The sequence below is a fragment of the Phaenicophaeus curvirostris genome, chromosome 25 (genome assembly GCF_032191515.1).
Source record: "Phaenicophaeus curvirostris isolate KB17595 chromosome 25, BPBGC_Pcur_1.0, whole genome shotgun sequence".
NCBI lineage: Eukaryota > Metazoa > Chordata > Aves > Cuculiformes > Cuculidae > Phaenicophaeus > Phaenicophaeus curvirostris.
Window position 1 is genome coordinate 7701151 of NC_091416.1, and position 26327 is coordinate 7727477.

General features: G+C 50.5%; 1 protein-coding gene across 3 annotated transcripts in view; it reads left to right on the top strand.

Annotated features, from left to right (window-relative positions):
• The window catches only part of KIRREL3 (kirre like nephrin family adhesion molecule 3), a 424782-nt gene that overhangs the window by 348688 nt on the left and 49767 nt on the right, over nucleotides 1–26327 (top strand). For all 3 annotated transcript variants that reach the window (XM_069876505.1, XM_069876503.1, XM_069876504.1), the window contains 3 exons: nucleotides 7106–7263; nucleotides 12153–12303; nucleotides 19337–19442. In XM_069876505.1, the coding sequence (XP_069732606.1) occupies nucleotides 7106–7263; nucleotides 12153–12303; nucleotides 19337–19442 (415 nt within the window). The remainder of the gene's footprint in view (nucleotides 1–7105; nucleotides 7264–12152; nucleotides 12304–19336; nucleotides 19443–26327) is intronic.

The following is a 26327-nucleotide window of genomic DNA, read 5'->3' on the forward strand; positions in this document are numbered from 1 at the left end:
TTTTTACTTCATCTCCCAGCCTTTCCCCAGCTCTTTTGCTGCAGCCAGAGTCTCCCAATCATTTTGCCAAATTAAATGAGTCCATCTCCTGAACTCACCTGCTAGGAATGCCAGTCTTTTCCTTTTGTCACTTCCATAGCTTTCTCTGAATGTTTGATTGTCCCAAATGGAATTCAGTATAGAACCACAGAATCGCCTGGTTGGAAAAGACCTTAGAGATCATCAAGCCTGACTGTACCTGTCCTCTACTAAATGAGATCTCTAAGCACTTCATCTGCCTGTCTTTTAAACACCTCCAAGGATGGTGACTCCACCATCTCCCTGGGCCACCTCTGCCAGTGCCCAAGATCCCTTTTGGGGAAGAAACTTTACCCAATGTCCAATCTGAACCTGCTCTGGTGTAACTTGAGGCCATTCCCTCTTGTCCTATCACCTGTCACTTGGGAGAAGAAGCCAACACCCACCTCGCAACAACCTCCTTTCAGATAGTTGTAGACATGCATGAGTGTGGCCAAAGCCCTTCAGCATCTCCAGAACACCCCGAGGCTGCAGGGGAAGGCAGACATTGGCTTTAAAGAGGAGTCAGTTCCCTGCAGCTATTGAGCAAGGAAGAGGATGTGCCAGTCCCAAGTGGTGCTCCGAAGTGATAGAGCAGCTAATTAACTCATCATTTTGCTGAACATCATTAACACGGAGCTTATTGTCGAAGTCATACCCTGCTGGTCTTGCTGCATTGACCCCTTGCGGAGGGCAGGTTCCTCCTGCTTTTGGAGCAGGGCAGCGTCTTCCTGGAGAGGCAAAGAGATCACAGAGGCTTCAAGTCAAAGCCTCCTCCTTTCATGAGCACCTTGCCAGCCAGAAAACCTGAATTCAGAATTGCCCCAGAATGGAGCAGAGGTTGGATTGATAAAGGAGAACACTTTCTGCAGGGTTTGTATTGCGAGAGCTTCCACACAGCAAGCAGCTGTGTGCAGGTCAGGGCGGTGCCTGCGTCCAGTCACCCAGAGCAAGTGTACTATGATGCCCTCATAAGCTTGACTTGTCTACAAGAGGCAAACACGCCTCTCTGACAAGCCTGGATGCGATGTCTGAATACACAAACACTTCGCTGCACCAGAGCGAAGCTTCTACATCCACCCTCACTGCATGAGAGGGTCAGCTGAGCCAGTTGAATCCCTCCAGGCAGCCTCCCCTGGGCTCCTCACTCTTTCCTTACTGTAGAAACAAAATGCAGGAGCAAACGTTTCCTTGTTCGGCTTGGCTTCATCCTCTCCATGGGGCATCATGTTCTTGCCAAGTGCCAGCTCGCTGGAAGGCAGCTGGGCCACCAAGGACTGTCAGCAAACCAGTGCAGAGGGCTCGGAATGCTTTCAGTCTCCTCTTAGACTTAGCTTTGGGGCTGGAAAGCACCTCCCAACAGCTTGTAGCTTATTGTGATTACTAGGAGCATCTTCTGGTCACTGCTGTTGGCTTAACACGTGTGAGATGACCCCAGAGCCTTGAGTGCCACAGAGCCCGTAGGGAAGACAAGCAATGCATCTGCAGTGCCCTGCCCACATGAACTCATTCCTCAGTGGACACGTTTCACCCTGACATTTTTATCATCTCAATCTCCCCTCTTTCAGCTTCAAACTGTTCACCCTCAACCTATCCCTGCACTCCCGGATCAAGCTTCCCTCCTCAGCTTTCCTGGAGCCCCTTTCAGGGCTGGAAGCTGCTCCAAGGTCTCCCCAGAACCTCTCTTCTCTTCTCCAGGATGAGCAACCACAACTCTCCTGGCCTGTCCTCATAGCAGAGGTGCTCCAGCCCTTGGATCATCTCCATGGCCTGATCTGGACGCTCTCCAACAGCTCCATGTCCTTGCTGTGCTGAGGACTCCAGAACTGGACACAGGGCTCCAGGTTGGGTCTCACCAGAGCAGAGCAGAGGGGCAGAATCCCCTCCCTGGCCCTGCTGGTCCCACAGCTTTGGATGCAGCCCAGGACGCGGTTAGTTTCTGGGCTTCAAGTGCCCATTGTCAGCTCATGTTTAGCTTCTCAACCCCCCAACACCCCAAGTCCTTCTCCTCAGGGCTGCTCCCAGTCTATTCTCAGCCCAGCCTGGATTTGTGCTCGGGATGGCCCTGACCCTGTGTAGGACCTTGCCCGTGTTCTTGTTGAACTCCATGAGGTTGGTACAGCCCCACCTCTCCAGCCTGCCAGGGTCCCTCTGGGTGGCATCCCTGCCCTCCAGTGTGTTAACAGGGGCTTCTCCCTGTCTGCCCCTCCAGCCCTTCCCCACTAGTGATCATTTGGGTTTGAATCCCCTATCACCACCCCAAGAAGAGGAGAATTGTCCCACAGATCCAGCAGCAAGGAGTTATCAACCATGACAACAACCATAAGCAATCAGCGCTAATTAGGAAAAAGTGCTGATGGCTGGAGGGCTTTTTTCTTTCTCCACTTCCAGGAGCTGACTTCTGCCTGGAGGATCCTGTTATCTCAATAAATATTGCTAATAATTGAGGCTCTGCCTGCTCACCACGATGCTGCCCAGCTGCCAGGAGCACTTCAAGACTCTGTTCTTTCTTGGCCAAAGCTGCGGCGTTAGCCTGGGGTATTAGTTCAACACTGAATAATTCTGTGTGGGCTCTTTGATTAATCACACAGTTAAGGCTTGCAGGGTGGGACTTGTAGGTAGGAAAGCCTCTACCTAACCAACTCATTTAAGAAGTTGCTGAATGCACAGCCCAAGAGCAACGCTCATTTATTTGTATTTCTTTATGCTGATGTGCTGTAAATTGGGCTTCTCCCAATGCTATCCAAAGGGCAAGGAGTAGAGACCCCAGGCTGTTCGTACACATCCGAGCAGCCCACCGCCTTCGAGAACAGATTGATTCCTGTCCAAGGCTGGTTTAAAAATACACAACAAGCCCTGCATTTTGTCACAAAGTCTGGGGTTTGATGGGGAGAAACATGTCGTGGTATCTCTGGGAAGTGTTGCCTGCAGTGAAGCACAGAAGAGTTCTCCAAACTGAGGTCCAGAGAGCACTGTGAGGAGCAGGAGCCCTTCTGCTGGGGCATTCCACCACCTGCCCCGGATCTCAGGGCAACGTCCAGTTTGGGAATAGCCTGTCTGGACTCTGTGTCATCCCTCTCTGGCTTGTTCCTGTTCCTGTGGGCTTGAGCCATTGGTGGCAGCCTGTGCTCGGTTCCTGGATCTCTTTCATCCTCTTTGCCAGTCTGGAGTTAACCTGTACATTTTTCTTTACTGTCAAGAAGAAACCCACACATACGACCCCAAACAACGCTTCCTATTTATATCCCTGAATTAATCAGAAAGGCTAGCACTTCACTATCTACATGATTAAAAATTAGGAGACCAGATTCCGTAGTGGTGCCTGATAATGGTAACCAATCCGGGGAGCTCAGGGGATGAATAATGGATCATGGCTCTATGCTACTGGCTTCTTGCTTTCCAGATTTTCTTCTTCTCCTCTTTTTATCTTTCACTCTTCCTCCTCCTCCTTTCCCAGGCTGGAGTTTGGGGAACGAATACATCAATCCTTCATTTTGCAAAAGTGAGAGCTGATGGGAGACATCACTGATTCCTATTCATCAGACCCTCTCCTCCCCAACCAGATCCCCTGGTTTAGTGAGCCTGGAGACCATCAATAATTCACGGCTACATGAATAACTGGGAGAAGAGAACCACTTACTTGGGAAGACGTCATCAGGACCAGTCTCTCTCCTTCTCTTTCTCTCCATTAGCAGCTCCCCAGGTCTTGCTGCTAAGCCAACAGAGGGAAACTGAAGGAAAACAGGAGTTTAGAAAACAAGATTTTAAGAGAAGTTGTTCCATGCCTGAGGTCGTCCCCAGTGCATGTCCCCTAGGTTTCCTGGGCAGTAAGGGACAGGCTGGACTGCATTATGGGGATGAATTTAACCCAGTAGCTGCAAAAAAAAATGAAAAGCTTGAGAAGTCAGCCAGTGACACAGGACATGGAATCACAGAATCATAGAATGGTTTGGGTTGGAAGGGACCTCAAAGCCCATCCAGTTCCACCCCTGTCATGGGCAGGGACACCTCCCACTGGATCAGGGGCTCCAAGCCCCATCCAACCTGGCCTTGAACACCTCCAGGGATGGGGCAGCCACCCTTGCTCTGGGCAACCTGGGCCAGGGCCTCCCCACCCTCAGAGTGAAGAATTTCTTCCTAATGTCCAATCTAAATCTTCCCCCTTTCAATTTAAAGCCCCACTGTAAAAGCCCCTTCATTTAATTCCAAGGTGCTCTTCAGAGAAAGGCTTGTGGGCTGATGATTCCTCCGCTCCACAAGATGAATTTCCCATATTTTACAAGTTGAGGTCAAATTCAATTAATGGCTTCAGTGAGAGGGAAAAAAAACATTGAAAGATATCAGAGTTGTTTTTTTTAAAACAGTGTAAAATGAAATGAAAGGGGGATTGTAAAAAAATAAAAAGGTGGAAAGAAGTACTCCTGTAATAGTTAAAGAGCATCAGAATGAAGCAGCATTTTCCACATCGTCATTTCTCAGGGGCTGACATTTCAACTAACCCAAGCCACACATTTTCAATTTTTTTTTTCATGCTTGTAACCTAAGAAAAAAAATTGTACATTTCGGATCCCTGTAGAAAAGCTTTTTTTCCCCAGTCCCTGGGTTCCACCCACTGAGCTGAAAAATCCTGTTGCTCACAGTGCTTGGCAGATGTGTGTGTGTGACCAGCCTGGTGTGCAACCGGAACATCTGCCTTGCCTACAAATCCTGCGCTGCTGCTGTGGGCAGACACCTTTGAATTGTCAGGGAACATAATCCCCTGCCATCTCCTGAGCCCAGCCCAGTGCTGGAGGAGCCAGTGAGGAGGCTTTAAAGATTTCTCTGCCAACTGAAAAAGCTGTGGCGGCTCAGGAGTAGCAGCAGGGACACACGTGGGAATTTGGGAGAGGTCTCTGGCCAACTTTGCCATTCACTTTGCATGGCTCAGCCTGGTGCCAGCCAGCTCGGGGAGGGGGAGACAGCACTGATGTGCAACAAAAGCAGCTCCACAGGGGACTTCAGAGCTCTCTGCAGCTCCCGGAAAGGAGGTTGTGGTGAGGTGGGTGCTAGGCTCTTCTCCGAAGTAACATGGGACAGGACAAGAGGAAACAGGCTCAAGTTGCATGAGGGGAAGTTTAGATTGGATATTAGGAAACATTTCTTTGCTGACAGAGTGATGAAGCCCTGGCAGAGGCTGCCCAGGGCAGTGGTGGAGCCTCCATCCCTGGAGGGGTTCAAAACACATGTAGACATAGCATTCTGGGACATGCTATAGGAAGTATATTGGCGTTGTGTTGATGGTTGGACTTGATGATCTTAGAGGTCATTTCCAACCCTTGTGATTCTGTGACTGATGGAAAGCTGTCAGGTTTCCCCCAGCTGCATCCTCTCAGTAAGGATGCTGAAGGGTAGAAGGGTTATTCTTGAGCTGAGTGTGAAGCAACAGTTTCTTCCTACACCCTTTACTAGCATGAGTTCTGTTTGGGCAAGAGGGCCTGCCTTCCCACTGTGTCCTCCACATTTCTGCTGACTTCCCAAAGCACTGTGCATCCCAGGAGCTCCTGAAACAGGCCATGAGGTGGCTGGATAATATGTCTATGTGTAGCAACGCCTACATCTGGTTGCCCAAAGGATCTAGTTGAGAATCATAGAATGGTTTGGGTTGGAAGGGACCTCAGAGATCATCCAGTTCCAACCCTCTGCCCCGGGCAGGGACACCTCCCACTGGATCAAGTTACTCAAAGCCCCATCCAACCTGGCCTCAAACAGCTCCAGGGATGGGGCAGCCACCACTGCTCTGGGCAACCTGGGCCAAAGCTGGACTGAGTTGCCCACAGGATCTGGCTGGGAAGAGCTGGACCAACATCTGTGCAGACGTCTCCATCTTCAGAGCAGGTCTTGACTAGAGCAGACTTTATCACAGTAGCAGAGATGAAAGGTCCTCTTTGTGGGATGAAAGGGCAGCCCCTCTCTCCAGCTGAATTTTCCATCTCTTACTTCGCTGTGGGTGTTTGGAGATGCCAGATTTCAAGAACTAGTCACAGCAGAGGAGACCATGTTTAGATACCCCTCATCTCCAGCTTCCCTGTTTCCACCCCTCCTTGTCTCTGGCATGAAGTCCTTCCCAAAACACGAAGCATATGTCCAGGAGCTGTGTGATCCCAGCAAAGCCACATACTCTAACGAGGATGCAGCCTCACACAGGCTGTCAGGTTGAGGTGGCTTGAAAGGAAGGCTGAGACCTTAGAAGCCTTCTTGATACCCCAGGCAAAATCTGCTTTCACAGACGGAGCTGCTTAAAAGACAAGGTGGTGAGAGGGAGTCTGACTGAATGAGAGGTTTCACAACCTTTTGTGCAGAGAGACAGAAGCACAGATGATGAGCGGATGCAATGGGGAAATCAAAGCAGGGCGAGGGAGTGCACAGGGGCTCCTCCATCCCTCTGTGATGGAGGGCTGGCAAGGGAGCCTTCAAAACCACATTCTTGATGCCCATAATAAGCTGTTCCCCCCCCGAGAGTAATAATTAACAGCCCAAACCCAGCTCCCCTTCCTTGCTCCTCCAAATCACCCTCACCTACCTCCCTATTTGCGGTCAGAGGACTAGGGCTCAGACCAAAGCCTCTCCAAGCCCTCTATCCCATGTCCAGCAGCAGCTGGTTATATTTGCCTGGGGAGGAATAGAAGAGTGGTGCCAGCAAGCCTATTTATTGCAAATATTCTCCATCGCTGCACAGTTTGCAGCTCTGGACCAGAAGTGTTTCGGAGTATTTAGTAGCCCCTGGTGAATTTTTCTACCACAGGCTTGATCCTTCATGTCACTGCAAAGCTCGGGCAACCTCTGGCCTGTCCCCCCTCTAAACTTCAGCTGCTGCTGTAGTTCAGGTCCAGGACACAGCTTTGCAAGCATCAACAGCCAAGCCAGCGGTGCTATGGTGAGGTGGGCTTGCAAGGTGCCATCAAAGCCAGGTGCAGAAGTTTGAGAGGTCACAAACCCCACAGATAACACCAGGAGGCTTGATTTAACATTACCAAGTGACTTTTGTCTCCTCTGTGCTATTTCCTTGCAGTTCCTCCAGACGATCCTATCATTATGGGGGGACCCATCATCAGCTTAAGAGCAGGAGATCCCCTCAACTTGACCTGCCACGCAGACAATGCCAAGCCAGCAGCCTCCATCATCTGGATGCGGAAAGGAGAAGTCATCAATGGAGCCACCTACTCCAAGGTGAGGCAAGATGGGGCCAGGGGGACATGCGGTGCTCTTCCCTTTCTTTACAAAGGTGTACCAGGCCAGGCACTGCTCTCCATGGAAACATAAAACAGTTTGGATCAGAAGGGAGCTTGAAGATCTTTCAGTTCCACCCCCTGCCATGGGCAGGGACACCTCCCACTGGATCAGGGGCTCCAAGCCCCATCCAACCTGGACTTAAACCCCTCCAGGGATGGGGCAGCCACCACTGCTCTGGGCAACCTGGGCCAGGGCATCACCATCCTCACAGGAAAACATTTCTTCCTAAAACCTAATCTCAATCTCCCCTCTTTCAGCTGAAAACCCTTCCCCCTCATCCTATCCCTGCACTCCTTGGTCAAGAGCCCCTCCCCAGCTTTCCTGGAGCCCCTTCACACAGCCCCAAAACACCCAGGGTAGGGCCTTCAGCTCTGCAGGGCTGAGATCCTCACCCTACATCACCCCATACAACCTTCCTGATGCCTGGGAGGTAAACAGGAGGATGCCAAGAAGAAACCACAAAGTGTCACTGAAATGGGCTCTGCTCTGAGCTTGGCTGGCTTTTTGTACCCTCTTAGAGCTTAGAATCGCCTGCTATGTCATCTTCTCCCCCCAGGTCCCGCCTGGGTGTGGAGTTACTGTGTAGAGCAGCACACAGCCAGCACTGAGCTGGCCTTGGCTGTAGCCGAAACTCTGGGTCAGAAAGTGGTTGCAGTGACATCTGTCCCCTCCTCCAACCGCAGTTTACCATGAAAAATTGTCAGGGTTGTTGGCATTTTTAATTTAAACAGAAAGCCTTTATTGGGTCATAAAGGAAAACATCAAAGAGCAATCAGCAGTGCTCTCAGAATGGGTACCCACATGTTCTCCTGTTTATTGATGCCTGATGGCTGGCAAGTGCCAGGGATTCAGGAACACTTGACATTTCTAATGAAAATTTCTAAAGAACAGAATCCGAGACATAAAATGGGTCAGTTTGCAGCCATTTGTAATGCAAGCAAACTTCAAAGGCAGGAGTCAAAGGCGTTCCTCTCAAGCTCTTGAAGATCTTTTAATAAACATCTCACCCTCCGCTACCACTGTGAAGCCTCCATCCAGCAACATCCCATGCCTGGAAAAGCAGATGAACCAACCCCCCCTTCCCCTCCACTCTTGTCTTTCTGCAAAACACGTAGAGATCTTGGCTGCTTCCTTGCAGCTGATGGGGGTGAGCAGAGGGGAAATTGCCCCCTCTCCCTGCATGCAATGCAAGAGGCAGTGCTAATTAAAGCCAGGGAGAAGTGACCTCTCCCTCTCTCAAATCAAGTGGAATTAATTAAAATCCAGGCCATTGGCATGCGGTTGTTTATACCTTTCTCTGCTCACCCCAAGCCTTCCTCTCTGCAGCTCAGACCTGACCCCAGGGAGCCAGCAGCGAAGGCCTCTCCCTTTCAGACCCACAAGTGGTGGAGAAGGTAGAATGCCCACCCCTCCTTTAGTTTTCATTAAAACATTTCCAACAAAAGTACCCTTCTGAAAGCAGAGCTTTTTTGGGCTGCAGCTCCACCTCATGCACAGTACAGAGATTTCATAGAATCTTATAATAGTTTGTGTTGGAAGGCATCTCAAAGCCCATCCAGTCCCACCCCCTGCCACGGGCAGGGACACCTCCCACTGGATCAGGGGCTCCAAGCCCCATCCAACCTGGCCTTGAACACCTCCAGGGACGGGGCACCCACCACTGCTTCCCTGGAGAACCTGGGCCAGGGCCTCCCCACCCTCAGCGTGAAGAAATTCATCCTAATGTCTAATCTAAATCTGCCCCTCTCCGATTTAAAGCCATTCCCCCTTGTCCTATCACTCCATGCCTTTATATATAAAGTCCATCCCCAGCTTTCTTGTAGCCCCCTTGAAGTACTGGAAGGTTGCTCTAAGGTCTCCCCAGAACCTTCTCTTCTCCACACTGAACAACCCCAGCTCTCTCAGCCTGTCCTGGTATGGAAGGTGCTCCAGCCCTTGGGTCATCCATGGCATTTCCATGGCACTTAAAGCCACTCTCAGGGATGGGAGCCCTGTTCCACGTGGAGGAAGCATCTTCCCATCCTCCTGGGGTCCTGACCTCAGGTTCTCCTGACTTACCTGAGAGGCCCTTCCACAAACATATCCCAGCAAGAAGAAGGGAGAAATGATGCTCCAGGACCAGGCACAAACATGGGGGTTACCCAGCACCAGGGCTTGTCACACACGACAAACCCAAACTTGGCCATTTTTGTGATTGCCTTAACCCTGTGAAAGGTTAAAAATGAAAAACACCCTTCAGAAAAAAACAGTCAAATTCAGCCATTTTGAATTTTTGGGTCAGAGAAGCCTTTTGAGGCTCCCTCAAAGATTATTCCTCAATTTTCCTCATTCTGTTTTTTCAATAAAACTAAAACCCAGCTTGGATTTTGTTTGATCCAGATGCTCCAGTCAACCAAGATGAAACACTGTGCAGGCTTCCGATTGTCTGAAACCATTTGTACTGGGTGATAATGGTTGTGTTTATTTGAATTTCCAGTCCCTGACATGATTCACGTGCAGCCCCACTGCAGTCACAGCTGGGGAGTATGGAGCAGCCGTCACTGCCTGAAAACCCCTGGACTTAACCTGAGCCCTAGTGAAGGGGACAGGGAATCGTCCTTGTTGTCATAGCGGGGATTGTAGGGTCCTGCAGGGCTTGGAGCTACCCCTGAGCTCAGTGGCACTGTGGGGTGAAGGTCCTGCACAGGTTGGGGTTCATCACAGCCTCAGCACCAAAAGTGGGGCTGTTTCACAAGGGAAGGGCACACAGGGTGACAATAAAGCAAACACAAGCACAGCACCGGCACAGGGCACTGGTGGAATCAGCATACCTGGAGGGGTTCAAAAAATGTGTAGATGTGGCGCTTCAGGACGTGGTTTAGCAGGCACAGTAGGGTTGGGCTGGCAGCTGGACTGGATGAGCTTACAGGTCTTTTCCAGTCTTAATGTTTCTATGATTTTGAGAGGAGCAGGGCAGGTTTGGTGATCACAGCAGGGTCAACCACAGCGCAGTAATCTCCAGAAAGTCATAGACCTATAGAATCATAGAATCACCAGGTTTGAAAAGACCCACTGGATCATCAAGTCCAACCATTCCCATCAATCACTGAACCATGTCCCTCAGCACCTCATCCACCCCTCTCTTAAACCCCCCCAGGGAAGTTGACTCAACCCCCTCCCTGGGTAGCATGTTCCAGTGCCCAATGACCCTTTCCATGAAGAATTTTTTCCTAATGTTCAGCCTAAACCTCCCCTGGTGGAGCTTGAGGCCATTCCCTCTCGTCCTGTCCCCTGTCACTTGGGAGAAGAGCCCAGCTCCCTCCTCTCCACAACCTCCTTTCAGGTAGTTGGAGAGAGCAATGAGGTCTCCCCTCAGCCTCCTCTTCTCCAGGCTAAACACCCCCAGCTCTCTCAGTCCATAGTAATGAGGCAGCTCTGAGGTCAAGCCTGAAAATCCAGTCTGCTTCAGCACACCCAAAGCAGAGCTTGAGCTAAAGCTGGAGCTTGAATATAGTTCCTGAGCCTATGGTCCAAGAACCCTGGGTAGAGGTCCCAAATGAAGTTCATCAGGGAAACAAAGGACTGTTGGTGCTCTCAGGTCCTGGCAATCACACACAAATTGGTCTTGGTGCTGCTTCTTCCCAGCTTCTGGGCTGCTTATGGTGACAATTTCTCAGCACCGTTCCTTGTCTTCCGCCTAATGGAGATACAAACTTGCATGCATGAACGCTATGTCGTGATGAACCCAGGTGGTGAAAGCAATGGTCTTGCTGCTGTACGTTCCCAATTCAGTAAAGCACTTGTCTTCATTTGTGAGGTGGAAATGTGAAGGATCCAGATTTAGTGAGAAAAACTACATGGTGGAGTCCGAAATTCATAGTTACGGGATGGTCATATCGATGGGCATTACCACCGTTATCAACGGCTGGGAAAGGCTGTGTTTCTGGCATTTCTGGTCCTCGAAGGATGTTGATAAACCAGAGAGATGTCAGAGGAAAGCCTGGAGAATCATTAAAAGATTGAAAAGCATGAAAGTTTTGAGAGCCCCCGAGGGCTTGATCATTTTACTTTACCAAAGACGGGGCTACAGGGTGAGACGTGACCACAGCCTGTAAGGACTTGCAGGAGGATTAGGAGTTTGATAAGGCTCCCAGGGTTCACTGATAAAGGCGTAGTGGGGCACCGCAGCTGGAAGTCAAAGTCAGATAAAGCCAGGAAAGAAACAAAGTACCAAGGCTGAGCTGGTTAACCACTACTTTACCAGGCTCCAAGTTTTGGATCTCCGGCACCCTTGGGTGTCCATCATGGTGATGACCAGCATGAGGTGAGCCAGAGTGGTGATGATTTATCACAGCCTGGGCAGCCTGGGACCCATGGCCAGGATCGGTCCCATGCCCCTGGCAGCCGTTGTCACCTTTCATTGCTGTGCAAAGTGGTCTGGGCTGGTTTTCACACTTGCCTGTAGTAGGCACAGAAGGTGACAACAGGTTCAAGAAAACAGTTCCCCTCTCTGTCCCCAGTTCCCTCTTCCCTGGGGACAGTGGGTGACATGGATCTCGCAGGAGCTGTGACGCCCAAGTCTAGACACCACAGGGCTGGAGAGAAGCAGATGGGAGTTAAGAACCCAATTCCCGAGGAAGCGCAGTGAAATTTGTCTGTGCTGTTCCCCAAAGGCTTCTTGGCAGATTCCAGCCAGAAGAACTTTTATTGCAGAGCTCTGCTTGGCTGAGAAACTCATACAAGCGAGGGTGAGTTGTGTGTGCAGAGCCTGGCACAACTCAGCCAGTGGAAGGGGCCCCTCTCCTGGAGGAAACTGCCTTTTCTCATCTCCATTTCTTGACCCACAGACACTTCTCCGTGATGGCAAGAGGGAGAGTATTATGAGCACCCTTTTCATCGCCCCCTCCGACATTGAGAATGGGGAGAGCATCGTCTGCCGTGCCACCAACAAAGCCATTCCCAGTGGGAAGGAGACCTCCGTCACCATTGATATCCAACGTGAGTACACGGCCAGCTGAGCTAGATCTGCTACTGTGTGATCCCAGCCTCCCTGCTGTCTCCATCACTGCCCCAGTCAGGAGCAGGGTGCTGGGACTTGGGGGTTTCTCTTTCCTGAGATTTGCTGGTTTATTAATATGGTGAAGTCAGAAGATCCCACCTCCCCTGAGCTCTCTGGTGCACAACCAACCACAGGAGAGTCTGCTGCCCAGGTTTTGCATCTTGTGTCCATGGTTTTGAGCAAAACCATCACCAGCTGCCATGCTCTGGGTGGCCAGTGGGCATTTCACATGGACAGACTGTGTGCACTGATCCAGGCCTCTGGAATCTCTGGAGCATGGATAGATCCCAGATGGCTTTGGCTGAGCAAGAAGCATCTCTGGGCACGGCCAGTAGCAGAGATATGGCCCATTAAGATTTCTTGTACAAAACCACATGTTTCCAGTCCTACAAGCTGTTCAATGGTAAATTTTTGTATTGTTCTCTCTTCTTGTTGTCCAATCTAAACCTGCCCTGGTGCAACTGGAGGCCATTCCCTCTCATTGTATCGCTTATTACCTGGGAGGAGAGACCAGCACCCACCTCGATACAACCTTTTTCAGGCAGTTGCAGCCAGTGATGAGGTCTCCCCTCAGTCTCCTTTTCTCCAGGCTAAACAACTCTAGGTCCCTCAGCCGCTCATCATAAGATTTGTGCTCCAAGGGGTAGAACAGCATTTACCCTTTACTGTAAATCCGTGAAGCAAAATCTCCTTCTTCAACAATTCCTGTTTCACAGATCTCTTCCCTCCTCCTCTGCAAGAGCTGTTGCTCTCAGGCTCATCCTGACCCCCCTCCAGCTTGGCTTTATTTGCACGCACAATCCCTGCAGCTGTATTTACCAACAATTTGCAAATGCAGGGTGTTCGATATTAGCATGCCAGCTGCTTTCCAGAGCCCAATTAAAACTGCCTGAACAAACTCAAATACAGCAGAAAATTCACCATTTAAGACTTCCAGCTTTTTGCTGCCGGAAGATTAACAGGCTCTTGGGTCGCTGGGTAGCATGTCCTGACAGAACCGGCCAGATAAAATGAGATAATAGCATGGGTTATTTCACAGCCGGCAAACAGTTACAATAGCTGGAAAAGCGCACGCGTTCTCACAAACAACGCAAAGCTGGAGACATCATTACGCTGCGCTGTACAGTGCAGGGCAGGAGACGTGAGCTGCATCCCTGAGCCTGCTGGAATCTGCTTTGAAAAGAGAAAGACCCAATAAAGAACACCAATTTCCACTCCGAGCCATTAAATACTCCATGCTGTGAAAGTAATAATAATAATATCCTATTCAGGTATTAGAAGTATGTTGTTCTTAATGGGGTCTAATGAGAATATCAGTTTCCCAGTGCTGGATGGGTGATGGAGGGATAGAAAAGTAGCAAGATGTATTAACCAGCCTGAGGTGGGGTGGGTTTCATCATGGATGCGAGCACCTGCTCTAGCTGCTGCCCAGTCCATTTGGATTCCATCCCAACCTGGTAAAGAATTGGCTGCATGCACTTTGTGAACAGCTAAATGTATTGTTCTTGTGAAAGTAATTATCTGGGCCACTCGCATCTCCTGGGAACTGTCCTGGGCAAGGCAGGCTGCAAAGGGAAGGTAGGCAGCACGCCCTTCTGTACCACCCTGGAGATAGAATCGTAGAAAGTGTTGGGCTGGAAGGGACCTCAAAGCCCATCCAGTTCCACCCCCTGCCATGGGCAGGGACAACTCCCACTGGATCAGGGGCTCCAAGCCCCATCCAACCTGGCCTTGAACCCCTCCAGGGATGGGGCAGCCACCCCTGCTCTGGGCAACATGGGCCACAGCCTCCCTACCCTCACAGCAAAACATTTCTTCCTAAGATCTCATCTCAATCTCCCTTCTTTTAGCTCAAAAATGTTCCCCCTCATCCTGTCCCTGCAATCCCTGATCAAGAGCCCCTCCCCAGCTTTTCTGGAGCCCCTTTCTATACTGGAAGCTGCTCTAAGTTTTCCCTGCAGCCTTTTCTTCTCCAGGCTGAACAGCCCCACCTCTCTCAGCCTGTCCTTGCACAGGAGGTGCTCCAGCCCTTGCATCATCTCTGTGCCCGCCTCTGAACCCACTCTAAGAGTTCCATGTCATTTCTGTGCAGAGGACTCCAGAACTGGATGCAGGGCTCCAGGCTGGGTCTCACCAGAGCAGAGCAGAGGGGCAGAATCCCCTCCCTGGCCCTGCTGGTCCCATAGCTTTGGATGCAGCCCAGGACACAGTTTCTGGGCTGCAGGTGCACGTTGCCGGCTCATGTTGAGCTTCTCCTCACATTGATCTTCTCCTCACCCAACACCCCAAGTGTTTCTCCTCAGCCCAGCCTGGATTTGTGCTTGGGATTGCCCTGACCCTGTGTAGGACCTTGCCTTTGGTCTTGTTGAACTCCATGTGGTTAGTACAGCCTCATCTCTCCAGCCTGTCAGGGGCCCTCTGGATGGCATCCCTGCCCTCCAGTGTGTTGGCTGCATCACACAGCTTGGTGTTGTCATCAAACTTGTTGAGGGTGTCCTCAATCCCACTGTCCATGTCTGCAACAATGATGTTGAACAGCAACAGTTCCAATATCGACCCTTGAAGTACACCACTCGTCACCAATTTCTACTTGGACATCGAGCCATTGACCACAACTCTTTGAGTGCAACCATCCAGCCAATTCCTTATCCCGGTCCTTCCACCATTTAGCCAAGAGGCAACACCCTGGGGGAGAAAAAGAGGTGGTTTCTGAATGAAAAAGGAAGGAGGCAGCAGTTGTTGGCTGGTGAGCTTTCCCCAGCCTGGCACAACCTCCTGCATTTTCATCACAGAGCCTGCACATCTCCACCTCTGCTGGACCCACCGCAGCAAACACTGGCCCAGCTGCACGGTTTGAAAGAGATGGCCTTGCAAAATGATCCCATGGAACCAAAAATAATCCTTTGCAGGAAGCAGCAGCCTGGTAAATCACTCCTCCTGCTTTCATTTTCCTTTGCAACTCAAAAGAGCATCACAAATGTTCGCACCCCTCAAAGAGCTGCCAGGGTCGGGGTTATTTCCTCCGCCTAGTGGGGGAGAATATCCTCTTTGAGCTGATGCAAAGTTGAAGTTCAGCTCCCACTAATCTCATGGAGGCACTGCCTGCCAATCTTAGCAGCAATGAAACAGCTGAGTCATAAAACCCTCCCATTCCCAAAGGGAAAAAAAAGGAGAGAAAAAGAAAGGAACTGGGGAAAAAAAAAAAAAACAACCCAGAGTAGGGTCTGTAATGGGAACACTAAGCGACTCCAGCTGGAACATCTGTTCAATGTGATTTCCGTTCCACCAGCCACATCAAAGTCAGCCTCCTGTGAGTTATGCGCCGAACATCACAAGTGGGATTAAAATCATGTTTAATAGTTTGATATGCCATAAACTATTTATACTGCCAGAGCCCAGTGGCTCTCTGGAAGCGCACATCCAGCGCGCCGGGATGGGGAGGAGCAGGGTTATTGCTTATCCAAAGCCATTTGCTCCAAGCCTCTGCACACACATGGGCAGTCACTCATTTTTACACCTTTTTTTTTTTTTTTTTCCAATGGCAAGAAGGGATTTGTGATTTTTTGCAGGAGGTGAGAGTAGGAGAAAGAAAGCGGAGAGTCTGTTCACCAGGTTGATGTGCAAAGTGAGGGCCACGGTGATACCAAAACTCAAAATATTCCACTTCTAGTAACAGTAACTACCTCTTGCATCAATGTCTCTGGGCTGGAAGGGCTCCTGCTGTGTTTATCCTTGTAGCACTGGAGTATTTTGTTCCCTTTTGTGCTTCCCACTGGGTAGTGTGAAAGCCCAGGGTTGAGGAGGTGTCTTAGGCTGCTTCCAGCTCTTCATTCCTTTTTCACCTGGCCCACAGGCTGCTTTTAGATTCGAGGAAGAGCTTTGCAAGGGCTCCTCGGGGATCTGGAGGGGAGAGGAGCCTGGAGAGGAGTCTGTGCGGTGCCCAAGCCTGTGACCCCAGCAATCATTTCCCAGGCGCTAACTGAGAAGAGGGGGACCCGAGGGGTTTGCTGGGGTGCTCGAGGGGCTGCAGGGCTGCCGAGGAGCCTTGCTGGTCCCCCAGTGCTCGCGGGGATGTGCGGTACAGGGCGGGTGAGCGTTTACACGCGCGTTCCTCTCCCGGATGCCCATAGGATGGCTCTATCTGATTCTATCATTCAAATTAATTACAAGAAGCCGAGCAGGAATTATAATTGTAACCGAGTGGAATTACATCCTGATGAGTTCCAATTTGTCTCTCGATTTTTTTCCTCTTCCCCTTTAAACTACCCCAAAACACACTCGCCCACACAAACCCACGCTCTCTGTGGTGCCTGCCACCTCGCGGGGAAGCTGCTGCAATATTAGAAAGCCCAATCCCATTTGTGAAAGGCGAGATCAAAGACTTTAATTCATTTCCTTTGCTCTTTTTTTTTTCTTCATTTTAATCTTTTTTTTTTTTTTCCTTTTCCTTTGGCGTGCAGGAGGGAGCCGGGCTCATTTTAATACAAAGAGGCTCCTCTGTAAATCGTAGGCACAGCTACTAAACCATCAAACAATGGGGAAGATACTAAAGAGAAGTGTGATTCATATTTAACAAAGGAAGGTGATTAGCTGCTGTTGTACAACAATAGGGAAGTGTCAGGATGCCTGCAAATGAATTAGGAGCCCACTATATATCTCTGGGCTGTTCTGTATGGGAAGCTCATTTATATTCCCAACTGCGCCCATCTTTATTGTCATTTGAATTGCACATTTTCAAATGAGATTAGGGTAAATTGAAAATACCTATAATTTCCCCGTCATAATTTCCCATCAAGAAGGCAGGTGGCTTCGCTCGCAACAAAGCGGGACTCTGGCTGGGTAAATATTGCGGGGAGGCTGCAGCGGAGGAGGCTCCGCAGCGTGTGGGGCACAGAGGGGCACGCTGGCCCCTCTCATTCCCCTTTCCCAATTCAGCCAGGCTCATCCAGCCAAGGGCACTGCCAAGGACATCTCCAAGAGTCCATCCTCCTCCCCGGCTGATGAGAGGAATGGTTTTGAGCTGAAAGAGGGGAGATTGAGATGAGATCTTAGGAAGAAATGTTTCACTGTGAGGGTGGGGAGGCCCTGGCCCAGGCTGCCCAGAGCAGTGGTGGCTGCCCCATCCCTGGAGGGGTTCAAGGCCAGGTTGGATGGGGCTTGGAGCCCCTGATCCAGTGGGGGGTGTCCCTGCCCATGACAGGGGATAGAACTGGATGATCTTTGAGGTCCCTTAGAACCCAAACCATTCTATGATTCTGTGATTCCTGCCTGTGCCGAACCAGGCACAATGCAGGGCTGCTTTGGATGCTGTCCTGCTCTCTTGGCACACCTACAGCCTTTCTGCTTTCCTCTCCTGCTGCTCTGCCGGTGCCAATCCTTCCTCTGCCTTTGTGGGCAGCTCCTCACATGTGCAAGGTTTCTCCTGCTGCCATTACCCTTGCAAAGTCATACCCAGAAGAGCAGTGGCAACCAAGGTGTCCTTGCATCCCTGTGCCCAGGTGAAGCCCATACCCTCAAGAAAAGATGCTGAGCAGTTTCCAGAGAGACAGGACTCTTCAGCAGCACCCTGACTTGTCCATGCTGGAGGAAACTATTTGAGGGAGAAGCTGGCAGGGAAGTTTTCATCACTATTAAGCACAAGGTCACTCCTTGAGCTTGCATTAGAGCCATGCCTTCACGGCATCTGAGCAGTAAATTGAGCATCATGGAATCATCTAGGCTGGAAAAGACCTTTAAGGTCAGGTCCAACCATTATCCCAGCCCTGCCAAGACATCACAAAATCATGTTCCTAAGCCACTAAAACATGTCCCTCATGCCATCTCCAGTCTTGCGATGCTGACCCACTTCTCCAGCGCTGGACTCCAGGATGCCCACCTGCATGCAATGCTCAGGGAGGTCTCTTGTGCCAGGAGGTACCAACCAGCTTGACTTCCCTCAGGGCAGCAGGGCTGACCCCAGCCCCATCTGCTTGGGTGCTGAGCTCAACCGCAGCCTTTTGCCATGCTCCTACTAAGAAGGATGTTGCTGAGATATTTAGGAAGAGGAGAGAGTCAGCACGTAGAGGTGTACACATAGCACATCCTAAAACAGATGGACCAGATGATCATAGAGGTCTCTTCCAACCTGATATTCTATGATTCTATTATTTTGGGATGTGCTTTTATATGTGTTACATCATACCTCCATCCTAAGGGCAGGAGAGCCCCTTTAGCTGGATAAATGAGCTGGCTTTATCTCCTCTCCACAGCTTTAATGCAGTCTCCAATGGGACAACTGGTTCTTCAGGCAACTGAAAATGAGGTCCAGTCCTCAAAACCCATAGCTGGGGGGCTAACACCTCCTCTCAGACATCATTAGAAACTAAAACAACCCTGGATATTCTTATCCCCCATCCAAACATTGCATCCTTTTGTCCTCTAAGGGGTTCTCTCCTAAGTTTTGTTTGCTGCTCAAGCATTTAGATGCTTATCATGTAAAAAGGAGAAGAGAAACTGAGCACCAGTCAGAAGAACCAGAGGGCCTGTGACACCAATAAGGACTTGGCAGAGATGATTAGACTGATGAAAGAGCAGAAATGCCACCTTCAAGTAAGCGGGTAGACAAGAGATCATCATTACACGGCATGATATTAAATGGGAGTTTTTCAAAGCGGGAAAGTTTATTTCCTTAAACAGGAATCAGAGCCGGCATTAACATTTTTGAAGTGAAATGCTACATCAAATGGGGTGTGTGGCTCCCCTTTCTGTATTATTTACTGAAACCCTCCAAGACAAGAGCAGCGTGCGTGACATGAGCCTGTCTTACAAAGCCCTAAACATTATATCACAGCACCAAGCAGTCTCAGGGCTTTTGTTATGTTTTCTTAGGACAAGTTTTTGCTTTCCAGCCTCAGAATCCTGGCAGGCAGTGGGTCAGGGGATGCTGTGCTGTGTCTTCAGGATGCTTATAGGCTTCTCTCTACCTCTTTGCAGACCCACCCCTGGTGAATTTGTCCGTGGAGCCGCAGCCGGTTCTAGAGGATAACACTGTGAAGTTCCACTGCTCCGCCAAGGCCAACCCTGCTGTCACTCAGTACAGGTAAGGCAGCTGCCCTGATCACCAGCACCACACATCTTGATCCAGCCCAGCGCTGAGAACTTCTCGCAATCCCCCTTCATGCAAAGTTATTTCCTCCGGGTGACCCAAGAGCGCTCAGCACCTCTGGTTGCAATTTCTATTGCTTATTCTACTTGCTCCCATGTTTATCACTGCTTGATGGTCTTTCTACCTCATCCTTGTGGCCTCTGTTGTTCTCCAATTGGGGAATGCCATGGCTGGAGCCAGACACATCCCCTGATCCCTGCAGATCAGCAGAGACCTGCTGCAGCACAGCTCTCTTCCCAGAATCCCCGCTCCGATGCCTCCCCGATGCGGCTCTTGCCTTGATGATGTTGTTACACGTCGAGAGGCTCCAATTGCCTCCGCGTTATGCTGTCTGCTACATTTTGCTGCATGCAGCAAGTCCTCGGTTAGAGATTCATTGGCGCTTTGGAGTGGATTAAGAGGCCTGGCACTGAGCTGGCGGAGCCATCTGTTTGGGGACATAACGAGCAAAGCACGCCGAGTGAAAAGTCTATTATGGGAAAATTCCTTCTTTTTTTTGCATACTCTTTTATGGTTTGAACAATACAACTCCATCGCCGTCTCTATGTAACCCTTAAGTAACCACTGTTAGCCTTTCGAACACCAGCAGCATGAAGCAGAACTTAGAGATGCAGAGGAACATAGGGATGGACTCTCCTTGAGTGAGACGTTCTCCTTGAGTGGGTGGGATTGTTGCTACCAGCTGGGGTCTTCAATGCCCTTCTAGGGGCCACAGTCAGCTGGGACGAGAACAGGAGCAGTTGAGGGGCTGGTTGGTGCTGGTGAGGCCGTTGCAGAAGGAGAAACTGCATCGCTTGCAGCTGCAGTAGGTCTGGGCAGAAAGCACCACGTGGGGCTCCCTCCCTGCATCCTTTTGCTGAGGGAAGTCCCAAGCACCCCTTGATCCGTACTCACGAGGCACTGAAGGGGTTGATGAGTGGAACTCCAGCCATGGCCAAATCCTGCAGTGGGCAGGCTCATCGCTCACTGTCTTGCATTCAGTTGGTCTCATTCACTGTGGAGCGTGAGCAGATGGCTCTGCACCAAGCAGAGTCGCTGCCGTGGGCTCTTGGGTGCAGGTATGGGGGCTTCCAGCCTTAGGAAACACCACTCCTCTCTCAGCTTTCTTGGTCTAAGCTGGCAAAAAGACATGTATGGAAATCGGGGTGGGTTGTCATCACACTCTGGGAGGAGAGAGCACCTTGCTCAGCCTCGTGGCTCCAGATCGTGGTCAAGAGGGCCCATGACTGAGCCAACGTGGAGGCATTTCACAGCAACCAGGTACAGCCCCGTCCCACTGCTGCAATCGCTGCTCATCATTCCTGCCTTGAAGTTATGAGTGTCCATGCGCAGGCAATCAGCTCTGGGTTTGAACAGCGTCAGCTGATAATAACGGAGGAGGCACCTCCGGGAACAGGTTACCATGACCCACCTCCTGTTCAGCTCGTACAGCTTAATTAGTACAATGAAGTTTGCTGGTAGGAACGATTCCTTCTGGCGGGATATCTGCTATCAGCACAACAAAGCAATAATTGTGTTCCTAGTTACACAGAAGAGTTATTAATTTGAGAAGTCAATTAATGTCAAAGATACAAATAGCCCTGTTTTCATATTTACAGTGAGAAGGAAAGCAAAGTGCGTGACAATCTGGGAGAGGATCTGGGCAATCGTCCCACGTGGGTCTCACAGTGTGATTGATTCTGGTGCAGTCAAAGGCAGAACTAATGCCTTTGGCCAAGGAACTAGGCAGTTGCAAAATTTCTGCTCCGAAGACAGAGTGTCTGGCCTGCAGGGGCTTTCCCATCACCCCTGGACCCAGCCTGGGCTGTTCCCCTCTACAGTGGAGCAGACTTCAAGGGTTCCATTTGGGTTTTCTCCTTCCTCGTGGGTGTTTCTATCCTCCTGTGTGTCGCTCTCCCTTGCCAGAGCAATCCTGGATTGCTTTGCTCCACCACGCAGCAGATGGAGCTGCCAAGCTTCTCCTATCCTTTGGTTTGCTGCTCCCTGTAGTGGCAAATGTGTCCTGCAGCCCTCTTCCTTCCTTCTCATCATCCCAAGGCCTCATGTCTTGTGCTCATGACTCATTTCATGATGGTCTTCACTGTCCAAGCTAATTGCTTAGGTTTCTTTTTTAGGGTGTGCTGGGGAGGGGTTCTTGATCAGGGAGCGCAGGGATAGGATGAGGGGAATGCTTTTCAGCTGCAAGAGAGAAGATTGAGATGAGACCTTAGGGAGAAATGCTTTCCTGTGAGGGTGGGGAGGCCCTGGCCCAGGTTGCCCAGAGCAGTGGTGGCTGCTCCATCCCTGGAGGGGTTCAAGGCCAGGTTGGATGGGGCTTGGAGCAACCCCATCCAATGAGAGGTGTCCCTGCCCTTGGCAGGGGGCAGAACTGGATAGGCTTTGAGGTCCCTTCCAAGACAAACCATTCTATGATTCTAGTCTATGCTTTCTCAAAAAAAAAAAAAAAGAATATTTAGAGGTGGAAAAGAGGCATGAAAAATTCAAGCATATTGGATTTCTCATTTCTTAAGTTCCCTTCACATGTTAACATCACACAAGGCTTTTTCCCTACCACTGTGACAAGCAAACAGGATTCAGCAGTGCTCCGCAGGGCTTCCTTCTGCTTTAATGGCTCTGATTGATTGGAGGGGGGTTCATTTCCCTTCCAAAAGATCACAAAGCTCTTCACTAACTACCTAAAGGCAGCAGAGGTTCTGGCACAGAAGCTTGGTGTCTTCCAGAACAGGGCATCAAAACAAGGAGTCTCCTGCACCTTTCCACTGACTAGGAGGGAAGGTGGGTAGAGGGGTGGGACGTGTAAAGCCCCAGGAGTGAGGTAGTTGGAGGTGTGAAAAGGTAGAACGTAGAGTCATAGAATGGTTTGGGTTGGAAGGGATCTCAAAGCCCATCCAGTTCCAACCCCTCTGCCATGGGCAGGGACACCTCCCACTGGATCACGGGGCTCAAAGCCCCATCCGACCTGTCTTTGAAAATAATGAGCTCGGCATCATCCCCAGAGCCACTTGGGACCCCGTCGCTGGTGAAAATTAACTTACTCTGCCTTAAAACCAAACAACAGAGAGAAACTATGTGGTTTTTTTTCTACCCAAAGAGGAGAGAACCACGCTACTGTATCTCCAATGGCTTTCCTCATCCTCAGACAGAGACAGCAGATCTTGGTCTTCAGCCGACATTTAGTTTTAATACCTCCCAATATGTTTGTCAGTAAACATCTCTGAACACAAAGGGAAATGTCTAAGCACCATAAATCCCCTTTTTTGGCGATAGATCTACAGCCAGCTCTGCATCCCTGCTCTGAATACTCGAACAAGCTGTCACCTTTCTTGAATTTGCAAGTGGGGCATCAGTTTTGCATCAGGTTTGCAGCCCGGGTTTCTCTGCTTGGGAAAAGCGAGTGAAGTCGAGCATCACACCCAAAGATCCTCAGCTGGGAAGCGTCCGTAAACCGCAGTGCCCGTTAGCAAGAAGCTGCTAAACCAGTGCTGGGGTTGTAAGCACAAAACCCTCTCTCTTTGTTGGGGAAAAAGAAGCAAAATTCAGCAAAATTTCCCAGGAGACAAAAATCTCCCTCTGCCCCTACCCAAACCCCCGCATCGAGAATACAGTTGTGATGAAATCAAGGCAGCTGCTTTGTCCTGAAGAGGTTTTCTTTATGTTCTCTTATATAATCTATCACAGACATGTGGGGTTTAATGCAAGGGAAACCTGCTTAGAAAGGAGACCTCGGGGCCATCTGCTCCCAGAACCAGAAAGGAAAGTTATAGCTTGTGCTGCAGCTTCTCTTTTGGGGCAGGTTAACAACATTTTGTCAAAACTGATGGGTTTCTGTGAAATGTTTGGTCCCACTGGCATTTTATTACAGAAGAAAAAGCTAGAATCCACCTCTGCCCTAAAATTCACTGGCATCTCACAATGCTGGGGAGCAGGCAGGGCTGGGACGGGGTGTCCCTTGCTGGGGACACAGTTCCTCTGCTCCTTCCCTTAGCTGAGGGAACCCTGCAGCTGAAGCTGGAGCTGAAATCCCAGTCCTCCTCCTTCACTGGCAGCAACAATTGCTTGACGAGGAGCATCTTTTTTCCCCTGGGGTGTTTGTTGGCCAGGGATGTCACCTGGGCTGTCACTTGCTTCTGAATGTGGGACAGGTCAGTGTCACCAAATGCAAATGGGAGAGTCTGGCAGAGGGCTGGGGAAGTGTCACAGTGAGGCGTGAGTGAGGTTTTTTTGGCACAGGGGTGGATTAACCCTGGGAGCAGGGGGGCTGCACATTTGCATGTTTTCCCTCCCACTCTACAGAGCAATCTTTGCACACAGACCTTGTGGCCTCTGTAGGGTCTGATACCCCCTGGGACTGGGTTTAACCTTTCTCCTAAGAGTATGTTTTCCTTTACAACTAAAAAGCAGCTCATCCCACTGAAACGCTGCTGCTGTTCTTCTCGCAAAAGCCTCAAGGGGACATGGGCTGCTTGGCAGCACCTCCAGGGATGTCTCCCCATGTATTTTGGTGCTGTGGGCATGGGGCTGAAAGCGCAAAGAAGGCTTCCTGGTGTCTCAGCGGTGGTGGGGGAAAGCTGCCCCGTCCTCTCCTCTTGCCTCGAGCTGCTGCCTGCCTCTGCCAGGCAGAGCATCACGCAGACTGAGAGAGCATCACGCAGGCAGAGCATCTCGCAGGCAGGGAGAGCATCATGCAGGCAGAGCATCTCGCAGGCAGAGCATCTCACAGGCAGAGCATCTCGCAGGCAGAGAGAGCATCACGCAGGCAGAGCATCTCGCAGGCAGAGAGAGCATCATGCAGGCAGAGCATCTCGCAGGCAGAGAGAGCATCATGCAGGCAGAGCGTCTTGCAGGCAGAGCGTCTCACAGGCAGAGCATCACGCAGGCAGAGCATCACGCAGGCAGAGCATCTCGCAGGCAGAGCATTTCATAGCCGCCGTGCCAGGCTAGAGGAGCAGCGGCAGCAAACGGCTCCACCAGGCAGCGAGCATATGTGCAGGCAAATTGCTCCCTCTTGCCATCGTCTAATAACGGGCTTCCCACGCGCCTCTGCCTCCTGGTGGATGATTCTGGGCTGGAGAGGGGGAATTGGGGAATATACTGACTTTCTTTTGCTGAGAGCGAATGAGCAAGAAAGGGAAAGGGAGAGAGAGTAATTAGCAGTTGCCGTTGTTCTGCCACCTGTGATGGCGGTAAAATTAATGGAAAGCAACAGAAGTCGGGGCTACGTGAACTGACTCCCAACCAGGCCTCCTCTTTGCTCACTTCAGATCTCTCTATTTGCCAATCTTCTCTTGGCTTTTGATGTCTGTTGTGTGTCTGTGGGGTGTGTTTTTTTGCTGTTATTATTTATCACTCGCAGTAAGAAAGAGAATCTTTAAAGTGGCAGAAGAAAATGGGGAAATTTAATATTGCAGGAGGCAGAGTCCCTCAGCCTTTTGGGCTCCTCCGATGATGATTATTTTTGCAGAGCAAGGGGGAGTTGGTATGGGCAGGACAATAATACATACCTCTCTCTCAGGCATTGATACGGTGCTCTCACCCCCAAGGCTAGCAGAGACCTTTGCAAATAACATTATCTTTGTAGTCACGGAGGGAACATTTCGAGCCACCCCCTCAGCATCAGCTGCAGTTCTGGGATCATTGCACTTCCAAAACAAGGCAGGGGACTGACGGACAAACAGACATCAATGGAAAGATTGACCTATCCCTCCCCAGCTGCTGCAGGGCATCTGGCTCTGGCATTGAGTGCAGCACCTGTGAACAACACACACGTCTCTCCTTAACTGCACGGGATGTGGCACGAGCCCAGCTGCTGCAGCAGCAGAAGCAGAGTTCAGGAGGAGCTGGGAAGCCTTTCTTTAACAGCTACCCAGGGGATGGTGCTACACCACTTCTTCCCCGTCCTATAGCAGAAGGTGGGTTGCACTTTGTGTGGTCCAAGCGAGCCCTCATTATGCTGAAGCCAAAGGTGCTGCATGCAAAATATTGGTGAAGATATTTCTGCATCAACCAGGTTGGTGAATTGCAGCTGCAGGTCAAGGCTTGAGCCACACCATCTTCCCAGACCTCAGCGGGTTTGGTCAAGCTATGCTGGAACTCAGAGCCAGTCCACATCATCCCTCTGTCCTCAGCCCCACCATCATCACCAACACACCGTGTGGCTCAGCTTGCGGCAGGAGCGGTGTTTGTTTGCTGAATGGGCTCTGGTCTGTAGAAAAGACCTTCTTGTTTGGTTAGCATTGTTTTATCTTTGAACAAACAGCGTGCTGTCACTCATCAAATATTAATTCAAACTCAACTGCTTTTTCAAGAGGTTTTCTTTACCAGCAGTGGGGCTCGAGTGTATTTGATGGGAGACAGCGTCCTCACCTCCTCCTGCTTTTGCAGAGGGGAAAATAAAAAGATGGGATTTGTTGCTGTTACAAAGAGGCAACAATAGGGAAGATATCCAGTGCCGAGCCCCTTCCTCCAGCCTGTCCCACAGGATCCTGACTCTGGTTGGGATGCAGGATGGGTGTTTCCCACACCAGTCAAGGAGACGTGTGGGTGGAAAGCCCAAGTGCCTGCAGTAGATCTGTCTCAAAGGGTCATAGGTTGTGCCCAAGTACAGGTCTGTGAGCAGTTTGGCTGAAGATCTTAGGGAGAATGCGGCAGGTTTGTTGGCATTTAGGTAGATACAGAAAAATCATATGTGATATCGAGGCGCTCTGAGAAGAGAAGGGCAAAATACTGGTACACATCAGCTGGGCTTTGTCCTGCTTGTCTTACACTGTGCCATGTCAGGAGGAGATGTTCTAACTCCACTCAGAGGAGATGTTCTAACTC